Source organism: Hippopotamus amphibius, chromosome 15 (genome assembly GCF_030028045.1).
Source record: "Hippopotamus amphibius kiboko isolate mHipAmp2 chromosome 15, mHipAmp2.hap2, whole genome shotgun sequence".
Lineage (NCBI taxonomy): Eukaryota > Metazoa > Chordata > Mammalia > Artiodactyla > Hippopotamidae > Hippopotamus > Hippopotamus amphibius.
Window position 1 is genome coordinate 16,218,587 of NC_080200.1, and position 24,241 is coordinate 16,242,827.

Below are 24,241 nucleotides of genomic sequence, written 5' to 3' on the forward strand. Positions count from 1 at the left end.
ATTGAGGAGGCACAGTGGCCCACGGCGTCTTCCATCACGATGGTATTGTTCTTTCTTCAAGCCTGTCATTGCTGCTCCTTACTGCTTACTTATGGTTAATCAATAGGTAAGAAAAAATTTAAAAGCAATCGATCTAGGGTGGCCTCAGCCTGGAGCAGCTTGAAGTGGGGTTTCAGCTCCCGGTCAGTGACTGAGGTCAGGTTGCGGTGGTGAGAGCACCAGTCCCCAAACCAGTGGTCAGTGACAAGGCCCTGGCCCTACAGCTTTGCAGAAAAGAATTCCCAACAAGACGGAAAGTAGTGAAACAAGTAAAGTATTTATTAGGGAATAAAAGGAGCAGAATACGTGTGGATAGACACACAGGCGGGCTCAGAGAGAGTCGTGCCCTTGTGGCAGTTTAAATCACTTATATGGAGCATTTCTTCCTTGTTTCCTTTGACCAAGATTTTGATTTGCCTGGTTCAAAGTCCATATTTGGTGTATCTCAGGATTTTCCCACGTGTGCGTGCGCATCTCTTAGCCAAGATGATGGATTCCACCAAAGAGGCCTATGGGTAGGCTTGGCCACTTGGCATCACATCCCTTTTGACCTCCAAGGAGGCTTTCTGCACATGTGTGGTCGGGGGAGGTCTGCTGACTCCGAGAATGAGGAATATGTGGTCTCTTATCTTCTATCTGGGCAGGGCCCAGCCTCGTCTCCCAATTCCTGTCTCAGAGTATCGGTCCACAGGGAACAAACTCATACTGTTTGCCCTGGGGGCACGTCTGTCTCTGGCCTCACAATAAGAATCACAACAATGGTTAACATTATACATTACTATTCCAAGTGCCTTCAAGTGTGACCTTAGATAATATCTCCTGCAACTCTGTGAGGTAGGTCCTGTTATCTCTGTTTACAGGCAGGGAAACTGAGGCAGGTGGTCACATGATGTGCCCAAGGTCATGCCAGTGATAAGAGGCAGAGTTGGGTTTTGAACACAGGCCTCCCTGTGACTAACTCCATATACATCTTGTGTTTATGAAGCTCCATCATGTGTGCTGGGGGCTGGGGACTCTGTGGGGCTCAGCCTCTGGGACTGTTCTAGGTACTGGAGATACACAGTGAAGAAGTTTGTTGGGCACTGGCTCACGCATAACTGTGTGGTTAGATGTGTGGAGAGGGGAGGTGAGCAGAGCTGTGTTTGGGTCAGGGCGCAACCAGAGAAAGAGTTGGGGTCTGTGGTTGTCCAGAAATGTGAAGTAAGGGCTCAGCTTGGGGGAATTAGGTGAGGCTTTCTGGAGAAGAGTATATTCAAACTGGGCATTGATGGATCAATAGGAGTTTGCCAGTTACACAAGGGAGTGAAGGATGGCATCCAGTCTGAGTGTGTGTGGGCTGAGTGAAACAGGGACACAGAGAGAGACCTAAACAGGACTGGCAGAGAGACAGAGAGAGGCTCAGAGGGAGACACATGACCGAGAGAGACGGGGAGACAGAGTCAGGGGAACAGAGAGACTCAGAGAGAGAGACAGAGATGTAGAGACAGAGGAATAGAGACACTCAGGAAGAGCAGAGAGACAGCAACGGACTCAAGACTGAGAGCTAAGGGAGAGACGAAAACACGTAGAACCAGAAGGGAACCTGCGTAGTGGCCGCCCTCAGCCCCCACCCGGCTCCGGCCCTTTAAACCCCACCCCCACCCCGGAGCTGGCGGCGCCCGCGCCCCATCAGGCGTCCCTGGGCTCCGCCCGCCAGCCCCACATCAGCACCACGTCAGGAGCTGTCCGCGCCCCCGGTGCTGAACCAAGATGGCCGGCGGCGGAGGCCGGGCCCCGGCGTGAGCCGAGCGCGGGCTGCAGCCCCCGCCATGCCCCAGCCCAGCGGCAGCTAAGCCCGACCCGAAAGTGCCGGCCCGCCGGCGACTCTGGAGACATGTCTCTACTTTGCGTTGGAGGTAGGAGGCGAGGCTACGGGGTGGGGAACCGATGTGGACCAGGACTGGGCTCGGGGTCCGTGTGGATGCGGCTGGGCTCCTGAGGGGGTGACCCGAGAACACGCGGCTGGACTTTTGAGGGGGTGGCCCTTGTAGACGCGTCAGGGCGCCTGAGAGAGGGTGAGCTGTGTAGACGCAGCTGGGCTCTCAGGGGGTCCTGATTGCTGCGGCTGGGGTCGTGTGGGAGGCCCGTGTAGACGCGGGCAGGGGTCTGGGGCTCCATCTGGAAACGGTCTAGACTGGGTCGTCTGTGTAGGACAGGTTTTGAGCGGATCCGTGTGGAAGGAGCTAGGCTGGGTAGTTCGAATGAATCCTGCAGGGTACTTGGAAGGAGTCTTGTGCTGTGGGCTGGGCTGCGGACCGGGCTCGGAATTCGGAGAGGAGTGCAGGGGGAGCGGTCTCCAAGCTCTGAGCGTGTAAGATTTGGGAAGAGGGGTTTGGCCATCAGGACTACCGTGAGCTCTAGGTATCCCTCACTGTGGGAGTGGAGAAGACTAGGAGGGGAGGCCGGGGAGACCCCTTCCAGCATTCTAAGAAGGCTGTGATTGGGGGGTCTGGGGGCGCTTTTCCGATTAACCCTTTGGCCTTTCTAGTGGGGGCTGGGGGAGTCGCCTGAGGTCCTCTCCCTCCCCGCCCTCTCTGGTCCCTCCAAACGCAAATCCAGCCTTTTCCGCAGGGAGCCTACCCCTTGGAAGTGCAGTACCCCCCTGCACCCCTCACAGCCCATCCTCACCTCACCCACTTTGCGCTGGAGGGAGGAAGGGAGAGGTGGGGTGGAGCTATTTTGGGGCCAGAACGCCATCTGCACCGAGGCCCACGCCCAGGCCCACGCTCCGCGTTGGGGTGGGTGGAGGGAGAGAGACTCGGGAGGGGCACCAACCCCACCGCCACCCCCCACCGAGGCAGGGCGGGGGAGAAGCCAGCCCACCTGGACCAAGGCGCCTGGGGCACTTCTGAATTCTCAGCAGGGGACTTTGGCTGCAGGGGTGGTGGCGAACCAGGGCTCAAGGCTTATAGAGGTCTCAACCTTGGGTTTTAAGGATTGAGGTCCACCCTCCTCGCTTCTACTCCTTTCAAGAAGGCTGGGGTGGGGGAAGAGGTGTATCAGGCAAGCCTGAGATGGCAGGCTTCTGGAGACCTTAGGCAGCTGGGAATGTGCCGTGTGTGTGTGTGTGTGTGTGTGCGCGCGCGCGCGCGCGCGAGCGCGCGTGTGTGTGTGAGAAAGAGAGAGAGAGAGAGAGATGAACCCTGGCTTCCTCTTGGACCTGGGCGGGCAGGCCCAGGAACCGGGAACCGCCCCCACTGCCCCTCCCCCGTCTCCCCTCCCCCTGTGCCTCTCCATTCACAAACCCAGCCCCGCCCGCCCGCTCCCCGCAGCGGCGGCTTCCCAAGTGCTGCTCTTCCGGGCTGGGCCGGCGGGGAACGCGGGTGTTCTTAAAGGGACAGGGGCCTCCTTTCCTTGAGCTTATCTCCGAAGGTCGGAGCTGGTGGTGGGAGAAGAGCCAGTAAGATCAAAAGTCAACTCGTTCAGCCCCTAGCCTACGGAGTTAGGGGATCCGGGAGGTGGATTGGACCCCCATGCACCCTCTACAGGCTAGGCCCAAGGGGAGGGGGAGTTGAACGTCCAAACCCCCTACTGACCCCTCCCCCTCCTCTGAGCTGCCTAACACTTGGGAGGGGATAGCACTGGAGGAGGGGGTCAATGTGGGTTGCTGGCTGACTCCTCCAAGCTTGCTCTCCTCTGCCCCTTACCCCCATCTTTGTGGAGTTGGGCTTCTCTGGGATCTCACCCTTAACTCTGACACAAACTGGAGTCTTGGCTGCAGGGGTGGTGTGAAGAAGAGGCAGTAAGAGGGGTGAGACTTCCTAAACTGGAGGCCTAGGGGAAGAATCGTGTTGGATGATTTTGTGGAACTTATAGGGAAGGAGTCACCAGCAGAGCAGAGGGGGTTGCTGGGAGCAGCAAGGATGAGGTGGGAGGTAGAGCCCTGAGGTGTAAAGGGAGCAGTGGATGCTGTGAGAGTTTGGGTGGGAGGATACAGGGAGAAGTGGGGAGACCGGGAAATGCTGAGAGGGGTGGGGGTGATGCCCAGAGTGGGAGGCCTTGAGGGCTGAGGGGGAAGGGAGAGGGAGCAAGGCAACTAGGCTGGGAGGGCTTTCCTTGGATCTGAGTTCATCCTTGGAGTTAAAGAAATGCCTGCCCCCAAACCAGGGGCCCACCCATGATTGCCCACATCTGCACACACTTAGGCTGGTACAGTCACACCCAGACTTGCCTTGTGTGCACAGAAATGCTCAGAATTCACCAAGCCTCTATGAAGACCACGTGCCCGTGACTGCACACTCATGGACACATGTACAGGTTCACATGCCCATTTGAACACACACAGATACATACCTACTGGACACAGTCACTCTGCACCACAGACATGGTCCCCACAACACAGGCATGTGTGTCTGCACACACACACACCGATATGTGTGGTTCATGTTCACAATATCCATGTCACCTGAAGATCCACCCATGCCTTACCCCTCAGGCATGTACATATATATACATGTTAGTGCCCCAAATCCTAAGAAAAACATGTCTACACATGATCAAATGCCAAGGCCGTGTATGTACACGTATGATAACACTTGCCTGGACATTCAAAGTCATCACTTTGAATAGGTGAACGATGACACATACATGAGTATGTATATATATGCAAGTACACAAAAATACACACGCTCTACAACTGCATATCACACATCCCAACATGTGTTCCTACCTAACCTATCACTCAAAAGCCTGCACATACCTAAACTCACACATACCAGCATGTCCCACATACAGTCATGCTCCACTCCCCAGCGTATACGGGCAGACCCTCACCTGAACTCAGATGGTGCACGTGAGTACGTGTCCCTCTACACACACACACACACACACACACACACACACCCCCATATACACTCACTTGCCTGCCCTGGTAACATGAGCAAATACACAGTCAAGAACACACAAATGCAAGTTCTTGTGTGCATATCCTGTACTAACACATGGGACCACCCTGTACACACCTTGCCTCTGCCCCCTCTCATTTCTTTATCTATGTGGAGCCCCATCGCCTCCCCCCCACACCTTAATCCACTTGCTAAGTCTTGGCAGAGTCCTGAGGCTGCTCACGGCAAGTGTCACCTAGTTCCTTTGTGAATTCATTCATATATTTACTCAGAAAGCATTGAGCATCTACTATATGCCAGGCACTGTTCCTAGCTCTTGGGACCCAGCCTTATTCCTGGCCTCATGCTGATGGGGTCAGAGTGGGAGAGATGGGAAAAGGCTGGGGGAGCTGGGGAGGAGCGTTTCCATGGCTCTTTTCCTCTGGGAAGCCTACCCTGATCCCATCATCACCGTTTGCCTGCGTCTCAGAAGATAAAGAGGAGTTGAGCAGGAAGGAGACCATGCTCTAGGTGGAGGGCACAGCACGTGCAAAAGCGTGATGGCAGGGATTCGGTTCTAGACTTTCTTATGTGCCTCATGACATTTTGCCAGGCCAGTGTTTAAAAGGCCTTATAAATATTTGATGACTGATTATTGCATATAAATTAGCAAATGTGTTTGAGGGTGAGTTTGCCTCACAACTAATAATAACATCTGCAACAAGCCCCATCTATCCAGCATTCTACACGCACAATGTTGAGCACTTTTATGCCCATTGCGCTCTTTAATCCTCAGAGTAACTCTTTTTACACATGAGGAAAACTGAGGCTTGGGGAGGCTCAACAACTTGCTTGGTGCCACAGAGCCAGAGATGTAGCTGCCTGACTCCACAGCCTGTTGGGAAGGAGGGGTGAAGGTCGAGCCTTCCCTCAGCCTCCAGTACCTGGAGACACCTAAGTCCCCCCCATAGGGTGAGAATCTGTCTCGGGATCACCTTTTTTCTTCATCCACTCAGCAAACAGACATAACATGATCTCCCCATTCATTATGGCTGCTCCCCTGCACCTCTCCCAGGAAGCCATCACAAATCCCTCTGCCTCTGGCTGCCCTGTTTCTGACACCACCCAGCCAGGGGGGTCTGCATCTGGGTCTTTGCTCTCAACAACCTCATAGGATGCCTCTCGTATTGGCTCCAATTCATCTCAGGACCACAATCTTAGCCACCTCCCTATCTTGTACTCACTTTCTTCCCACACACTATGAGCTTCCTCTGTGAGGTGCCAACCAGGACATCCTGAGTCCAGAAGGCCTGGGTTTGAGTCCCTAAATCCACCACTTCCTGGAAAGTCCCATACCTTCTTCATTCCCCAGTGTGTCCATCTGTAGAATGGGCACACTAATAGTACCCGCTGCCTAAGTCTGCTGGAACTCTCCAGTCATATGAGGCACTCAGAGCTCTTGGCATAATGCCTGGCTTGTGGAAAGGTTCAATAAGTGTGAGTCAAAGACAGGAAAAATCAATGATGGTGTTTTTATTAATGGGGACTAAAAGCTTTCTGGAAGGAGGTCCGTGAATATAGGACATTTCCTGAGAGCTCACTGCGTTCTCAGGGCGGAGGAGGGCTCAGTTAATACACAGGGGGCAAAAGAAGTGCTAATTCTTTGGAGGTACATGGTCAGGGATGAGAAGTTCAGCACCGTGGACAGTACAGAGAGGAGCCGCCGAGTTCAGCACAAAGGACAGCGTCCGCGGCGCGGGACCAGGGCTCGGGGTAGGGCTGCTGGAGGAGGCAATGATGTCATCCCTTCAGTGAACACTATTTAATGAGCACCTACTATATGCCAGGCCTGGTTCTAAGTGGTACCTGGCAAACAACACAGACGGAATATCTGTGAAGGTTCTTGTTGTGTGTTTTTTACACCTAAGGCTTCAGTCTGGCTCTGGCTTATTTCTGTCCATGGAGGATGAGTCCTCATTTATTCTCTCCCAGATGCAAAGCCAGAGAGACCAAGGTCCTTATCACAAAGCCTATGTCTGCTATCGGCATCACATATTAAATACCAAACATCCTAGAATCTATTTCTGAATTCTCTATGCTTCCCTTCCACCACTTGTAGTGTCTTCTGACACCCGATAAACATGTCCTGTGGGTGGGCTTTCAGCCACTTCCCTTAATAGCTGGAATTCTCTATTCTCCCACTCCCACTCCCAGGACTGGCAGTTTATGGACCAGGTGCCCCAAGGACTGGAGTCTGCCTCAATTAGAATCCAGGGTCGTCCAGGCCAGGGGCACACTTCGAACTCAACCAAATAGTAAAACTAGTAATGGTAATAACAACAATAACAGCAGTAACAACAGTATAAGAATGTTGATGCTAAAAATAATGGAGAAGAAAGAGGAGAGGGAGGAAGAGGAATGAAGAAGAAAGGGAGAGGAAGGGGAGGAGAAGAAAGTGAGACCAACTAGGCCTGCCTTGCCCCATTTCCCAGATGCAGAAACTGAGGCCCAGAGCCTGGCAGCGCCAATGAGTTCCTGCTCCCACCTCCACCGATTCTGCCCTCGGCAACAACTGCCTGTGCAACCACATTAATCAGTCAGCCCTGATAGGGGCGGGGGTGGGGGTGGGGGTGGGGCAGGGACCGAGAAGGAGGCCGCGCAGGCTGCTGACCTGGCGTGACGCGGTATCTCCTGCCCGCCCGACAGTGGGCACCTCCCCCACTCAGCACTCCCCGCGGTCGCGTTGCTCACGCCCTCCGCGCCCACGTTATAAATAGCCTCGTGCTTGTGACCAGGAACTCGCGAAGGAGGGGCGGTGCTTCCGCCCTGGTGACCCCGATACCGCAGGCAGGAGGAAGGCGCGGGAAGGGGGAAGGCAGCGGGGCGGAGATGTGATGACGATGACGGTGGTGAAGGCGACAATGACTCGGGTTCCCGGAGGGAGGGAGAGGTGGCTCCTTCTCTGAGTCCCATCTGCCCCTCCCTGAGCCCCTACCTCAAGTCCTCTTTTCCCCTGAGCTCCTCCCCTGAGGCCACCTGCCCCTCCGTTCTCCTCTCCCTGCCTGAGTCCCTTCCCCCATCACGAGCCTCCTCCAGCTCTCCGAGTCCCCTTCCCATAGTCCCCTGCCCTCCTCCTCCTTATCCCATACTCTATTCCCCATCATGGGCTTCCTACTCTGAGCCCCCTTCCCTGATTCCCCATTCTTCTCTGAGTCCCGTCTCCCACCCTGGGTCTGCCCCTCCTCCCTCTGAGTCCCTAATGATGAACATATGATGTTCTCACCCTGGACTTTCTGAAGAGGCCTGGGGGCTCACTGTTAGAGCTAGAGCTCTCCAGCAGTCTCCCACTGCCGGTGGACCCCAACTGAGCCATTACCCTCTGGCCCAGAGAGGCTTAGGAAGGAGGAAAGGGGGAGAGACTGAGGGACTGGGAACAAGAGAGACAGAGACAGAGACCGAGGGAGAAAGGGAAGAAGAGAGACAGGAAGATGACGACAAGGGGATGATGGGTGGAGAGAAACAGAATTGGAAGGAAGGTGACAGGGAGAGACCTCCTCCCTAGAGGAGAGGATGGAGGACAGACCTTGGACAACCGGCTTCGCCTCTGAGCCCTGCCCCTGGTCTGTAAAAAAGGGAAACAGACAGGGAGTTGCAGCGTGGGGCCCAGGCTGGGCCAGACCCCAGTGAGTCCCTCAGATACCCCAGGGCCTGGCACCTACCTCCCCTCTGGTTCCTCCTCCCAGCTTTTCTCTCCCAATCCTGCCTTTCCTCTCTGCAGCATCCTCCCTGCCTGCCCTCCCTAGTGGAAATCTGTGTGTCTCTCTGTGTCTCTGATTCTCATGTCCTATCTCCCCTCACTACTCCCTTCCTGCTTTTCCTTTCTCTCCTTATGTTGGTCCCTCCATGTGTGTGTGTTTCTGAGCCTCTGTGTCTCTCCCATTATTCTCCCTCCTCCCCCTCCCCCTACACCTTCCTCCTCTTCATAATCATCAGATTTACAAGCTGGAGCACCCCCATAAGGGAGACCTGAACTCCTGCTGGGCACAGTCCTAAGTGCCCCTGAGCCTTACTCAGTCCCAGGGGTGAGGGGCTGGGTGGGTGAGCTCCTTGGCTATGAGAGAGGGCATGTAGGACAAGGGGAAGGACCCTCTACAAGAGAGAGACTTTGCATGTGCAGTCATGTGCCTCAAGTGGGAAGGTGGGGAAGACAGGACTTGGTGACTGATTTTGGATGTGGAGGAAAGAGAAAGAGAGAGAGGTGGAAGCCCAGAGAAGGGGGTTCACTTGCCCAGGGTCACACAGCACCATAATCTGAACCCAGCGCCACCTGACTCTATGCTTAACCAGGGCTCACCTTTCCAAATGCCCAGCCAAGGGCTCTATCTGCGTTCTACCTCCCAAACCCAAACCCAGGTATGGTGGGCGAGCAAAATGCCCAACCCACTGGTGTTTAAAATCTGGGTCTTGGGATGGTGGTGGTGTTGGCATGAGAAGGCATTCATTCCCTCTTCTGCTCTGAAATTCTGGGGAGCTCACTCAGCGTTTCTGGGCATCAATCCCCACCACCAACCCCACCCTCCCCACAGTCTGTCTGCAACAGGAACAAATAGTATTTACTGACAAGTGTTTAGAGCCACTCTACTTCCCCCGCCCTTGATGGAAACTCTCTCATCACTGGCTCCATTCACATGATTTTTTGAGAAGGAAATTCAAGCAATAAGGACAGAGAAATGAACCGCGTATGGGAAGCTGAACCCCAGACAGGAGGCCATGGCACTTGCCCAGAAAAAGGCTGAACTTGACTCTCAAAAAAAAAAAAAAAAAAAAGAAAAGAAAAGAAAAGAAAAGAAGAAAGAATGAAATGCAATTCTGATTCTAGGAATTTATCCTTCACCTTACTTGTACACACTCTTTAAGATATACTGAGATACAGAAAGATTCTTCAAAGGGTCTAGAATGCTACCATTTGTGTAGGAAATAAAATAACGCACATGTGCATACGATTGCACATCTATCTCTAGTACCACAAGGAATTGGTAGTGTTGATTGCATACAGGAGGGAGAGTGAAAACTGGGGTAGAAAGAGCCTTATCTTCATCGTATAATCCTTCAGCTGCTTTGGATTTTGTAAAATGTGCACGTATGGCCTACTCAAACAAAAATATTCATTTGAAAATGTTGGAGAGAGAAGCAATATAGAAAGCAGGAGAGACGTCTCAGTTTGGGAGAAGGTTTTGGGTGGGAGTAGAGAGTAATGGTAGAGCAATGCATTCGGGGCAGATGCAGAGTTTGAGAGATATTGAAAGTAAAAGTTTAATATTCTGTGAGAAAATCCAGTAAAGAGTGGAACTGCTTTGAACCACTTGGGGTTGTGGGGTTATGTGAAATATGAAGAGACTGGACCATGTGGGACCCTGAGGTATATTTGGGTTGCAACTTTCACAGGCGAGTTGGGTTGGGCAAGCTCTAAAAACCTACTGGCCAGGACTGGGATGTCTCTATGTGCACCATGGAGTCAGCTCTATGGGTTGTTTTTTCCCATGTCACCCAGTCCCCTTTGAATGTTGGACTCTAAACCCTGGGAGCATTTGGTAGGACAGATGAGCTGGACAATTGGGGGAAAAGTCTCACGGGTCTAATAGGGGGATGGGAATCATTGGAGATTGTTTTCTCCTCTCTCCCATACCTCCTCCTCCCCAACTCCCCTTCTCCTTCTGAAGCAATCCTAGAGGGTTTCCTGTAAGAAGCCTCTCCTGCCACCTGCCCAGCTCCTTCTTTTGAATCTTGTTCAATTGCGGGTGAAGTCACAATTGGAGGGAGGGAGCTCTGGGGAGGAGGGTGGGACAGGGACCACTCCCAAGGTCCAAACTTCCTTCCACCCCAGGTCTGCCTGTGCTCATCTGTCTGATGGCTTCTCTCTCCCCCTCTCATCCCTGCCTCCCTCCTCTCCTTACTGCTCTTCCTCTCCTTGTCTCTGCCTGTGTTTCTGACTTTGTCTCTGCCTTTATCTTGTTGTTGTTGTTGTTTTTAATCTGTTTGGTCTCTTTATCTGCCTCTTTTGCTCTCTATTTTTTGCCTTTCTTCTCTCTGTCTCCTGCATCTCTCTCCTCTCTCATTATGTCTCTATTTTCATGTGTCTCTCTGTGTCTCTCTCTCCTCCCCACCCCTCTCCCCACCTCCCTTCCCACTCTCTGTCTCTCTTCACAGTCAAAAAAGCCAAGTTTGATGGTGCCCAAGGTAAGTGGCCTTTATTCCTGTCCTGTCCTGTGTTGTCTGTCTTTCTGTCTCTTGGAGAGACAGGGGAGGGGGTCTGAGCCAGTGATGGGGAACTTGGGCTCTATGTCTGCTGAGCATCACAGAGAGTGTCAGACTTGGTCTAGGGTCCCAGCAGTCTTCCTAGCCATCCCCTGAAGATGCCAGTGGGAGTGGGACTCACCCTGAGCCAACGGTGCTTCCTAGGATCCTAAGACATAGAGTGGGGACTCTTAGATTAGGCTACAGGTGAGAAAAAATGAGGTTCAGAGAGGCAAAGGAAGTTTCTTATGTCCAAGGATATTGTACGTAGTCATTTCTAAGCATCAGGATTAGGCATCCCCAAATTCCACATCTCCCTGCACCAAGGTCCCTCGCTTGTGCTCTGAGGGGCTGGGGGTGGGGTTCTAGGGAGTGGCCTGGGGGTGGAGGCACAGAAGCACCACAGTGTGTTGGACCTGGGATGGCCCCCAAAACTTACAGCCCCTGGGGGATCATAGGGGGGTCATCGAGAGCTTGGGAAGGGGGATGGGGGAGTCCCTGAGCCCTTGCACTGACCTCTGCTCTCACCGTCACAGAGAAATTCAACACATATGTGACCTTGAAGGTGCAGAATGTCAAGAGCACGACCATTGCCGTACGGGGCAGCCAGCCCAGCTGGGAGCAGGATTTCATGTTGTGAGTCTGCAGCGACTGGACCAGAATGGCTTCACCCCCCGGCACAGCCGGGCACTTTGCGGGTCCCACAGGGCACAGCCGGACTCCTGGGTGTCGTCTGGGACTCCCCTCCCATCAGCCCCATTTCCAGACATCAGCTTTGCCTCCAAAGCACTTCCCGAATCCAATCACTTCTCTTCATCTCTGAGGCCACCAGCCAAGTCTCCTCTGCCCGCCAACCTCCACCCTGGCCTCCTGCTGCCATCCGCCTCCCGCAATCTGTTCTCTTCCAAGCAGCCAGGGGGATATTTTTAAAACTGCAAATCACATCTTGTCACTCTCCAGACTTGCCCGTGCCTTGTAGCTCATCAACCTCAGAACAAAACCCATACTTCTCCCTGCAGCCCCCCAAGGCCCGGCCCCTGTGACCTCACACCAGTATCTTGCTCCATCTCTCCTGGATCACCTGCTCCATATACACTCACCTCTGCACTGTTCCTCCAATATGTCCAACTTGTTCCTGCCCCAGGACCTTTGCTCTTGTTCTTCTTTCCCCCCCTCTCTCCATCCCCGCTGGCTCCTTCTTGTCCTTTGGGTCTCAGGGAAGTCCTCCCTGACCACCACCCTCAAGCTGCAATGGAAAAGTAATTTCAGGCTCTGCCACCAATTGTTATTCTATTCACTCATGTGATTTTTGACACATTTCTGGCCCCTTCCCCTGGACTATGAGCTCCAAGAGGTTAAGGCCCTATCAGTCTCTGTCCCCACTGTGACCTCCATGCCAAGCACAGAGCCTGGGACCCAATTGGTGCTCGGTAAATATTTGTCTAATAACTGAATGAATTCAGCACCTGGACCCTCCCTCAACCTGGAGCCACGCAGGGCCTCCTATTATATCCCACCTACTCTGAAGATGGCCAACATGGGCCATGCCGTCTTCTAAGGCTTTGATTAAATCGATGTTGCCTATAACCCTGAGAGGAAGAGTGCTAACGTAATCCTCATTTTACTGATGAGGAAACAGAGGACCAGAGGGGCAAAGCCGTCTGCTCAGAGTCATACAGCCTGTACCTGGCAGAGCTGGGATTCAGATCCAGGCAGCCCTCAACCCTTGAGCAGAGCCTGGCTGGGGACTGTCACTAGTGGAGGCCATGAGAGAGAATCTAGAATTGGGATCCTGGAGCAGGGGAGCACTTGGGGAAGGAAGGAGGGAGCTGACTCTACAATTCTAGGGAAAATGCAAAGGGGGCAGGAGAGACGGGTCCCCAACTCCCACTAAAGCTAGCTACTGATTAACCACGTCATGGTCAATAGATATATTCAAGGAGAATGTTCTGTAAGATAAAAATCTTTGGAAAATTGGTAGATTCAGTGAATTGGACATTCACCAAGTTTTCCTACCAAAGCTGCATATTTCCAGGATGGGGCCTTCAGGGAAAATGGTTAGAGGGGGACCCATTCATATGCTCAAGGGTCTCCTGATATGATTGGATAGAGATGATACTGGGAGGATGGAGGCACCATGAATGCCCTTGTCATGGGGTATTAGGGAGCCTTGGGGGTATTTTTTGAGCCTCTTGCTCACTTAACCAACCTTCTCAGGGTCTGAGGGCTAGAGGAAGGGTCAGGTGAATTGGGGGTACAGGAGACATGTAATACCTGTCCCCACTCCTTCTTTCCCAGCTTGGAGTCCTAGTTCTGCTGTGATAACCTGAGCAAGTAACTTAGTCCTCTGGCCTCAGTTTCCCCTCTGACACACCCTGGGTTTGAATTCCAGTTGGTCATGTGTCCAAAGGTGAGTGAACTGACTTTCCTGATTCTTCATTACTTCTCTCAACAGCGAAATTAACCGCCTGGATTTGGGGCTGACGGTGGAGGTATGGAACAAGGGTCTCATCTGGGACACGATGGTGGGCACTGTGTGGATCCCCCTGCGGACCATCCGCCAGTCCAACGAAGTGAGTGGTGGGATGAGGGTTGGATAGGTGTGCCTGGGAGGGGCCCAGAGGCCAGTGGTGTAAACAAGATGGACATCTATCTCCATCCCCTGACAATGTTCATGTAGAAATCCAGGGCTGCAGTCGCAGCTCCAGTCACTAGGATTTAAACTCCTTCCATCTTGTTGCTCTGCCTTTCTCCCTATGTGGCTTTCACCTCATGGCCTAAGATGGCTGCTCAAGGTTTACCATTACATCTGCATTCCAGTCAGGGGAGGAAAAGGTAACAAGGAAAGGGGTTTGCACTCCTAACTAAGGGCCCAAGTTGGAAGCTGCCTAAGGCACTTCACTCATATGTCATTGGCCAGAACTGTCACATGGCCCCACCTACCTTCAAGAGAGTCTGGAAAATGTAGTCTTAGGCTGCACAGCCCTGGGTGCAGTTAGAAATGCATGCTTATGGAAGAAAGGAGAAGGGATATTGTGAGCAACTAGCACTCCCAGATGGGCATCATGGAGTTTACACCAGTCCCAAAGAAAGTATTAGATAATAAACTTGGCCTCCTCTCTAGCCTCCTGGGCTTAAATCTCACCCTCTCCACTTGGTCCCTAGGCTCCTATTTTGCACTCCCTACTCATCACGCTTGGGAGGCCTTCCAGATGGCACTAACCCGCTTTGCCAGCCTTATTTCCCCCACACCTCAACCTACACTCCTCACAGGCCCCAAAGATGGCTTCTGAACTTTCACATATGCTATTCCCTGCGTTTCAAGTGTCCTCCTTTCCATCACCCCTAAGCCCAGCTCCCATGCCCTCTCCTCCAGGAAGACCTCCCTAATTTTCCCCTGGACCCCTCACCTCCCCTCCCTCCTTCTGGCCTGGCCCTGACTTCACGGGGATGGGGGTATCTGTGTCAGGCTATATCTCCTGTGACTGCGGGCTTCTCAGGCATTGGCCAATGTGAACTAGGCTTAGAGCAGGCACCAAGGAGGGTTTATTTATTTATTTATTTTTAAATTTTATTTATTTATTTATTTATTTATTATTTTTTGGGGGGTACACCAAGTGAGGGTTTATTTTTTAATGAATGGAGATGGAAGAAAGAGGTGCAATAGTGCAGGCAAGTGAGTCCAAAAGGAAGCCTTGTGGATGACCCAAAATTTCCTCAGTGACCAAGTGTGAGGAAGACCTAGTTACCTGGGACAACCATCACCTATGCAAGGGACCCTGGACTGCTCCCGCAACACCTGCCAGCCTTTCCCCGGGGCTGCAGAAAGCAGATTCTGCAGAACATCATTCTCATTTGAAAGATGAAGAAACTGAGGTTCAGAGTGGACACAACCTACTCAACGGCTCATTTCCCTGAACCAAGGGGGACTGGTTCATTCACTCAGGGCACTTCCTCCTTGAATGGTGGGAGGATCAGGTCTTTTATCTGAGCCAGGGCTCCATAAACCCTCATTAGGGATGAGGAGTACTGCGACCGCCCCCATCTGACACCGCAGGTCTCTCTCTCTCTGGGTCCTTGCTTCTGGGTTCCCTGGACCCACCACGTTGCCCTGGATTGTGACCTTCCTTCTCTGAGTCTCGGTTTCCTCATCTAAAGTGGGGAATGTGGCCCTTGCTCTTGGGGTAAGGCTGAGATGGGGTGAAGGAGACATCTTGTTTGAGAATAAGGGGCCTGCTGGCCAATGTGCAGCACATGCTTTACCCACCCCGCCTCACCCAAGACCCTAACCCCTGTTACCTCACCCACACCCCAGGAGGGCCCTGGAGAGTGGCTGACCCTGGACTCTCAGGTCATCATGGCGGACAGTGAGATCTGCGGCACTAAGGACCCCACCTTCCACCGCATCCTCCTTGACACCCGCTTTGAGCTGCCCTTAGGTGAGTGTGGCGCCGGGTTAGGTCAGGAGGGACTCTCACTCAGCCCCAGGAGAATAGCCAGGCCTAGGTAGGTCCAGATGACCCTTCATTCTGAGGACAAAGTTCTCTTTCCCCAGAGGAGAGTCTCCTGGGTTACAGCAAGTCAGCAAAGATGTATGCTTACTGCATGCAGAGTACACTCCAGCTCCTGCAGGTCACCAAATGGCTGCAAGTGCTTTTCAACCTATGGGGCTCAGGTCTGAGCTGTCCTAGTTGGTCCTTGGTGAGGTCTTAGGCTGCATAAGTGAACTGGGTATGGAGAAGAGACAGACAGAAGCAGGACAGAGACAGAGAAACAGAGAGAGTGAGACATGTAGAGATCAATAAAGGCAGAGATGCAGAGAGGCCTCTCTACCTTTCCTGGGAGCAGCTCAGTTCTCCCACATCATCCTTCCCAGAATCTATGGCATCCCTATCCTGATAATACTAGGATGCAATTCCTTTCCCATCCTCCATCCATTCCCACGGCAGCTCTGGGTGGTGCTGTGGACGTGGGGGGGGGGGGTCACGGGTGCCACCCTGCCCTCCCTTCCTCTCCCCCACCCACTGGAGACCAGCCTCACAGGCCTGCAGGATGCCCTGGATGGAGGCTGAGGGGCTTCCAGGCTCACAGCCAGGTCTCTGCTTCCAGACATCCCTGAGGAGGAGGCACGCTACTGGGCCAAGAAGCTGGAGCAGCTGAATGCCATGAGGGACCAGGATGAGGTGAGCATTGGCTTGGGGGCCTCTTTTCTCCCTCTCTCTCTTTCTCTCCCTCCCCCCTTATCTCTCCATGTCCTCCACTCTCTGTCTCTGTTTCTCTTTCCACTTATCTTTCCCTGTGTCTGTGTCTCTAACTCTTTGTAACCTGACTAAATCAGTGACCCATGTGGACCAGTCGCAAATCAACGATGGCATCAAGGAACATATGGTCCACCAATGATGTGATGATTTCAATCAACTCAATTCTGTATTAATCAAATACTCTCAAGGAGATATAGAGTCCCTGTAACAGGTCTTATACCCCCTTCCTGCCCATCAGCTCTCAACTCCTCTAGTCACACTTTCAGGCTTTCTTTAAAGCTCTCCTCCCCCCACCCCCAGCACTAGCCCCTCTACTTCTATTCTTCCATGCCACCCCCCTTCCTCTGCGCTCTGTATTTTCACAGTTCAAAGACCCAATGTGGCCCAGAAGACAGTCTTCAGAAGGTGAGGGCAGGGAAGATATAGTAGGCAAGGCTAGAACACTCTTTCTTTAGTGGGAGGTGAAGGGCAAAGGGGCAACTCTCAGATGTTAGTAATTTTTTTCCAACCTGAGCTTTCATCTCCTTTCTTTAGCTCCCTGACTCAGTGTTTTCTCTCTCCTCTCCCTCTCCCTTTCCTCTGTTTCTTTCCCTCATCTGTGTCTCTTTTTCTTTTTCCTAAATCTGTCTCTCACTGTCTCCGTGTGTGTCTCTCTCTCCTTCTTTCTTTCTCTGTGGCCATCTGTATCCTTCTCCTCCAGAGGGAGAGGATTTAGGAGGCGGGGGAAGTCAGGATGGAACAGAACAGAGGACCATCTTGATCCCCTGGCCTCTGGCACCCCCCTGAGACAAATCATCTCTCCTTCCCTCCCCCTCAGTATTCATTCCAGGATGAACAAGACAAGCCTCTTCCTGTCCCCAGCAACCAGTGTTGTAAGTACTTCTCGATTCCTTCCTGGGCATCAACTGAAACCCTCATCCCTCCCCCACCCCATGACTGTCCTGTGTAATGAGTGGGTCGCTCCCCTCCAGAGATATGAGCCCTAAGAATGCACAGTATCTGCTCACAGTGTAGTGGAAAGAAGATGAGATCTGGCACTTAGGTTTGAGTCCTGCTTTGCTATGTGGCCCCAGGCATGCCAGGGTCCCTTTCTGATCCTTAGAGTCCCTCTCTTTGAAATGGGGGTGCCTGACAGCCCCTGCATTCTGATGGTTTTTGGAAGGACCCGGTACATCTAGAGGCTTGAACAACACTTTCCAGACTCTTCAATTCCATTCATTAGATCCTGGATGAGGACCAGTAACTCATTCATGAAACTTTCATGAGGCCAGCACAGACCCCCAAGCAGCCCACAGTCAGATGGTGCAGACAGACCATTCTTCCAACACTTGTATAATAGGCACCCATTTACTTAGATCAAGAAACTGAGTCCAGGAGGAGAAGTGACTTGCCAAGTTCACACACCTGGCAGGAGGCAGAGCCGTGGTTTGAACCCAGGCCCGAGGGACTTCAAGTTTTCTTCCCTTTCCACTGTGCTACATCTATTGATGATGACGATCCATGCTCCTCTGTGTGCTGCCCCTCTGTCAAGGCTGGACTCTTCAAGAGTGTTTTTCCTCCTTGGCCCTGTGGACACTCAGATGTCCCCCAGACCATGTCTCCATGGGTCTAGGAGATGTCTTTCTCCTACAAGTTCCCTTCAAGTCCTCTGAAGTGAGGAGGAAGTGAAAAATCATACAGTCTCAGGGCAAAACCCCCACCTATGATGCTTTGCCCCCCACCCTGCCCTTCAACCTCTTTCTCCTTTTCCATCTGCTTCCCCATCCTCCTTTCCTCCCCTCTCACAGTCTCCCCTGTATCCGTTGTCCACCCCCCCCCCATATGCCCAGGATATGTGATGAAGGAACCTGGTGGAGGGAGGGGCTGGGGGACTGCAGTTGGGGGACCCCATTCCTACACTAACTTGGGGTGTGATAGGGAGAAAGTTCCTTGACTTCCCTGCCTGGGGAGGGGTCACCACTGCTCTGAAGAGGTTACAGCCCCCCTTTCTGGTGAATAGGGTTATTGAAGGATTGTGGTGTGGGCTGGGCCAGGCAAGGTGGGGGCAGAAACATGACAAAGAGCATCTGGGTAGGTGACCTGAAGCAAGAGGTAGGTTCAGTTTGCGAATGGAGACCTACCACCCAGCCTTTACCTCCGAGTTCTTTTGGAACTGTTTTATCATCCCCATTTCACGAAGGAGGCAGTCAAATGTTAGAGGAGTCAGAATTCTGGTCCATGTGGTTTTCCTGTGATGCCAGATGCTGGGGATGAGGTAGTAAAGATGTAGTTCTCTCCCTGGTCCTGAGGCTCAGGCTGTGTGACTCCAGGCTTTTCACTCTACCTCTCTGAGCCCTGTTTCTTCACCTATAAAATGAGAAGAATGATTAAAAATAAAAACCCACCCAACAGGGGTGTTTCAAAGTTGAGCATTTCCAGTTCAGTGTTTCTTTCATTATCTGGGGGATGGGGGAGGGAGGGAATGGGGAGTGCTGACCCCAGACTTCAGAGTTGGAAAATACTGGGTCCAAATGCCCTCTTTATTACTTCCTGGCTGAGCCTGTGGTCTTGTCAAAAAATTGGGAGATCCTGCCTTCCTCTCAAGGTGGCAAGTGATGGTATAACAGAAGTCAGTGGTTAAGGTGATACTTGAGGAAGATACTCAGGGCAGAAGGGGATGGGGTCCTGGGGTGGGAGGAGGAGATGGGGAGAATGAGGAGGATGGGGGAGCCCCCCTCCCCATGCCTCCCCCTCTGCCTGCTCCCCTTTATTATCTCTGCCCCTTCTCTTTGTAGGCAACTGGAATTATTTTGGCTGGGGTGAGCAGCAGAGTAAGTACTCAGCTTGATGTTCTGGGAGGCCACGGGGAGGTGGGTGCCTCGGTGACCCTGAGGCCCCTGCCCCAATGCTCAGGGAAGTGGGGAACCTGTGGCTGGCACATTGGGGCCAGAGGACTGACAAGACCCCTCTTGTGCCCTCCTGCCCCCAAGCACTAACATCTGCTTGAGGGGCTTCTCTCTCTGGTGGGAGGTGGGTACCACCACTCGGGGTGGGAGGATTCAGCTGGGAGGAGTGGGCATTTAGACAGGACAACTGCCTGTCTCCAGCTGGGCACTGTGACCTCCCACCCCCTTGCTCCCCATGTATAACCTCATCTCCTCTCCTGCGACTCCTTCCTCTTTTTGTCTTCCCCTCTTCCTCCTCCACCTGGAGCCCTCCTCCAGCCCCAATGTCACTCAGAGGCTGGTGGGCGGGGAGGGAAGAGGGTCTCAGACAGAGCAGCTGGACAGAGACCCCCAGACAGATATCACTCTGGAGACCTCAGCTCCCAAAGCTCCCCCCTCATACACACACATCTTCCTCCAATTTGCCCCCAGGGGAAAGAAACAAGCTACCTCTCCTAAGACTGGATGACCATTTTTCTCCCTAAGGAGTAGCTCCCTTTTCCCCATGCCCTTTTCAGAGAAATCCAGTCCTCTAATCTGAGCCTGAATCTACCTCCTAATCTCTACTCCATCAACTGGGGGGCCCTCCACCCGACCCGTATACCCTGATGGACAAGTTCCACCCCACCCTCCCTCCAGGATTAGGAAAACTGTTTACAAAGACAGCTGACCCTTGAACAACATGGATTTGAACTGCGTGGGTCCACTTATATGCGGATTTTTTTCAATAAGTACCACTGTAGGACTACACAATCCCTGGTTGGTTGAAACCATGGATGTAGAATTGTGGATACGCAGGGCCAATTATAAAATCACACGTGGATTTTCCACTGCACAGAGGGTTGGCATCCCTAACCCTTGCATTGTTGACCTTCGGGTCAACTGTGTTTTGATCCAAAAGGATTTGTCAAAAACAAGTCGAGCAGAAGCCAGTTTAGCCAAAACAGGCATTGGGCGGACAAGAAGGCTTCGTCACAACCAGTTTGCCACCAACAAACAACACAGTTAAAAAAAAAAAAGGAAAAAAAAGATATTTTGGATTAAAACCAATTTAGCAAAAGCCAATAATTGGGTCAACAAGAGCAAAGACAATTGGGCCAAAACCAGATCATTTTGTCAAAACAAAAGTGGCTGAAAATGCCTTATCCAGAAGCAGGCAATTTGGTCAAAAACCATTTGGTAAAGAGCGGAGTCTGGGCAAAAGCAGAAAGAATCGCAGAGAAAGCCATCTGCCTCTCAGAAACAGGTAATTTGTCAGAAAAAATTAATTTGGTGAACACGCGCACAACCTCATGTGATTTGGTTGGAAACATCTCAGTTCGGTCAAGGGCAATTTGGTAGGCTATAAACCCAAATAATTGGGTCAACTGTATTTTGATCCAAAAGTTGATCAGAGGGGCGATTTGGTGATATTGACACATTGTCCCTAGTTTCAGATCCCCCACTTCATGGCTTCACAGTTTCACCCTGATACCCACAAATGTAAGCTGCAGAAATTCACGCCTGCTTCTGCCTCTGATGCCAGTGCTATCAGCACGTAGCACATCAGATGATGGTTGTATGGCAGGGACAGGATGAAAAGCTTGCAGGTCACAGTGGCCCAAGTCAAATGAGAAACCAGGAAACCAGTCCTACTTTGGTAACGCCAGCTTTGCTGGCTAAAAATGAATTTAAGGTTTTTCTGAAGGCAAAATAGGGAATGAATCAAACAGCTAGTTCTACGTGAAGTATGAAATTAATTTTTCAACAGTTTACCATATTAAAAAATTTTTACCTATTTTTTGAATATATAGAAATAGACTCTATTAGTGGGAAAAGAATTAGAAAGTTAAAATAATAAAGCAAAAAAAATTGGAAAATGAGCAAAAATACTTAAAGGCATAAAAAAATACAAGCCACCCACTTGGTGTTTAAAATCACCAGTAAATTGATACCATGGCTGAGCATACTATGGGCTCCCCAGTCAGGGGGTTAATTTTTTGGGATGGGGGCTCACTTCTTTTCAACTCAGCGGCTGTTTTCTAAGTAAATTCAGTCTCTCCTGTTCCCACCACAATCCAACATCTTTTGAGATTGTTTTCTTTTTACTAAGAAAGAAAATCTGTTTCCCATTTACTAAGGAAAGCAAACCGAACTGAAACACCCTTTAATTCTTATCAAACACTTGAAGTTTGGCAAACCCACCCTGTTCCATTTGAGAGAGAGATTCTGGGCATATGGTGGTCTTGCTAACCCAAGAATCTAATCTTTTTGAGGGAGACAGCACCTTGTCAGAGTCCCTTCCTTGTTTCTGCACATGTGAGTTCAGGTTTGGGGTCCCAAACCTCAGATACCAAGGAATCTCTGAAGGTTAAAGGGCATTTATAGTCTACCTTGTCCTCCTGATCCTCCAACTTCCCCATGAGTGTTTGTGTACTCTTGTTACGGGAAGCCTGACGGAAAAACCAATATTGTTTTCAAAGACCCTGGACTTTAGTAAAAGTCCATTCTCACATTTGAGCCAAAAGACGTCTTCTAATTTGTCCCTGTCCTCCTCACATTGTAGGACCTTCCCTGGACCCCAGACTCTAGGTCCAGTTTGACCCACATACAGCAAAGCAGGGTTTTCACCTCCTTTATTCTAAAGGTTATAGCTCTATTAACATGACCCAAGATCCTTCATTCATTCTGTTAGACTCCTTTTCTTGGGTTAGCAGTCAGTGAAGACCCCCTAAATCTGTGTTGGCCTCCATTGTGTGCTCTCTCTCTCCCTCCCCTCCTCACTCTCTCCCCTCCCCTCCTCTCTCTTCCAGATGATGACCCTGACAGTGCAGTGGATGATCGTGACAGTGACTACCGCAGTGAGACAAGCAACAGCATCCCACCACCCTATTACACTACGTCCCAGCCCAATGCCTCGGTCCACCAATATTCTGTCCGCCCACCACCCCTGGGTTCCCGGGAATCCTACAGTGACTCCATGCACAGTTATGAGGAGTTCTCCGAGCCGCGGGCCCTCAGGTAGTCACTGTGGAGTGAACGATTTGTGTGTGTGTGTCCAATTCTATCTCCGGGAGTGGAGAGAGGCATAGGGGGCTGGAGCGAGCTGGGGATGGAGGTAAGTGGGGTGTAGGAAAGCAGCATCCCTACCTTTTTATAGGCAGTAAAACCTTTTCTTTACCCAAAATCTTGCAAGAAAACTCCACAAGCTTGATTGAAGGCGGTCTGCTTTGGCTGAAGAAAGAGAAGGAAGTCAGGAAGCCCCTAAGAGTTTCCCCTGAAATATGGGGCCTCCTCGGCACTCCCTTGAAAAGCCCTTGCTCCCCTTGTACTCTCTAACTGTTCAGGGGAGGAGGCGGATGGAGGAAGAGATGAGCATTAACGGGAGTGGGGTGGGTGAGGCATAGCGATGTTGGAAAGACTTTCGGCAGTAGCCGGCTCGTGGTCCTGGGGTGGTCCAGGTGGCCCCTGACTCCAGCAGGCATGGGCACAGTGACTTGGGAGCCGCCCCTGCCCAGTCCAGCCACCATCTTTTCAAAGTAGGCTGTCCCTAGACCTACCCCATAGGTGGGTCCCCCTGGCTTGTAAGAGCGCAGTGTGTTGGTCCTTGAGCCTGTGAGACTGAAACTTGTGCCTGCTGCCACCTGATTTCCCCAGTCCTGGTTTCTTAACAGAACAATGGCAAACATGATATTAAACACGTTGGATGTTTGTAAAGCACTTAGGGTGGTGAAAAGTGCTATGTAGTGACAGTTAGGTGAACAGTCCAAATAATAGTATTCAGAGCTATCTATGTGCCTAGCTCTGGTCCAGCATCTTCTCTTCATCATCTCATTTCATTCTCTGGCCAGGAATATTATTGGTTCCATTTAACAGATGGAGAATCAAGGCACAGAAGGGTTAGGTCACTTGCCAGAGGTTACACAGCTGGTAAATTATCATAAGGACTAGTGTTTATGGTGAAGCCACTGGGTAGCAAGCAGTGGGCCTGGTGAATTTTTGGTCCTGGGTCTTCTTGCAAAATGTTTGCTCCCCAAAGAATACATTTCTTTCATCAAAGGATGGGCAGGATGAAAATTTTGAGTGCTTTTTTCTCCCTTGATGTTGAACCTATACTTCTATTAATATGACCCCCAAATCTCTTTGAGATATTAGGCTCAGTTCACATATATACCAAGGCCTTCTATTTGTGTGAGACCTTGATATACCAGAGTTGGAGGTTAACCCTATACCCTAGGTCCAGGACTAGGCTGGGGCAAGTATGGTACACTTGAAATTGCCTCAAGTACAAAATTTAAGAGGGTGCAAAAAAACTTAGTTCTCAGGATAAATAATATATTAATGCAATATTTTATCTATTTTATTTTATTTTTTTTTTTCATTCATTCAATATTTATTTTTTTTTGAGGTACACCAAGTTCAATCATCTGAATTTATACACATATCCCCGTATTCCCTCCCTCCCTCGACTCCCCCCCACCCTCCCCATCCCAGTCCTCTAAGGCATCATCCATCCTCGAGTTGAACTCCCTTTGTTATACAGCAACTTCCCACTGGCTATCTAAAATGCAATATTTAAAAAAATCAAAATAAATGTCAAAAAATCCATGAACAAAAATACAGCAAAATATTCCTTTGTAAGAGTGGATTTTGTTGTTATGTAAGTTATACTTCAATGAAATTTCAAAAAAGCCATGATGAGCAGAAATATGCAAATTCAAGTTAAGACAGGATCTGACTCTGCATGTGCAGGACTTGGCCTCACCTACCTCATCCTGATCCTGGTCCTACTATATCTAGTTTATAAGCAAGAAAAATAATGATGGTTAATTGAGCACTTACTGTGTGCTAGGTATTCTAATGTATCCCAAGTAATTCACTT

At 51.2% G+C, this 24,241-nt stretch overlaps 1 protein-coding gene across 4 annotated transcripts in view; it reads left to right on the top strand.

Moving 5' to 3' along the window:
* The first annotated feature begins 1,912 nt into the window (after nt 1–1,912).
* The window catches only part of UNC13A (unc-13 homolog A), a 61,656-nt gene continuing 39,327 nt past the window's right edge, over nt 1,913–24,241 (top strand). For all 4 annotated transcript variants that reach the window (XM_057708969.1, XM_057708970.1, XM_057708972.1 and 1 more), the window contains exons 1-9: nt 1,913–1,934; nt 11,109–11,138; nt 11,732–11,831; nt 13,651–13,768; nt 15,511–15,634; nt 16,305–16,378; nt 17,274–17,328; nt 19,231–19,266; nt 22,173–22,380. In XM_057708969.1, the coding sequence (XP_057564952.1) occupies nt 1,913–1,934; nt 11,109–11,138; nt 11,732–11,831; nt 13,651–13,768; nt 15,511–15,634; nt 16,305–16,378; nt 17,274–17,328; nt 19,231–19,266; nt 22,173–22,380 (767 nt within the window). The remainder of the gene's footprint in view (nt 1,935–11,108; nt 11,139–11,731; nt 11,832–13,650; nt 13,769–15,510; nt 15,635–16,304; nt 16,379–17,273; nt 17,329–19,230; nt 19,267–22,172; nt 22,381–24,241) is intronic.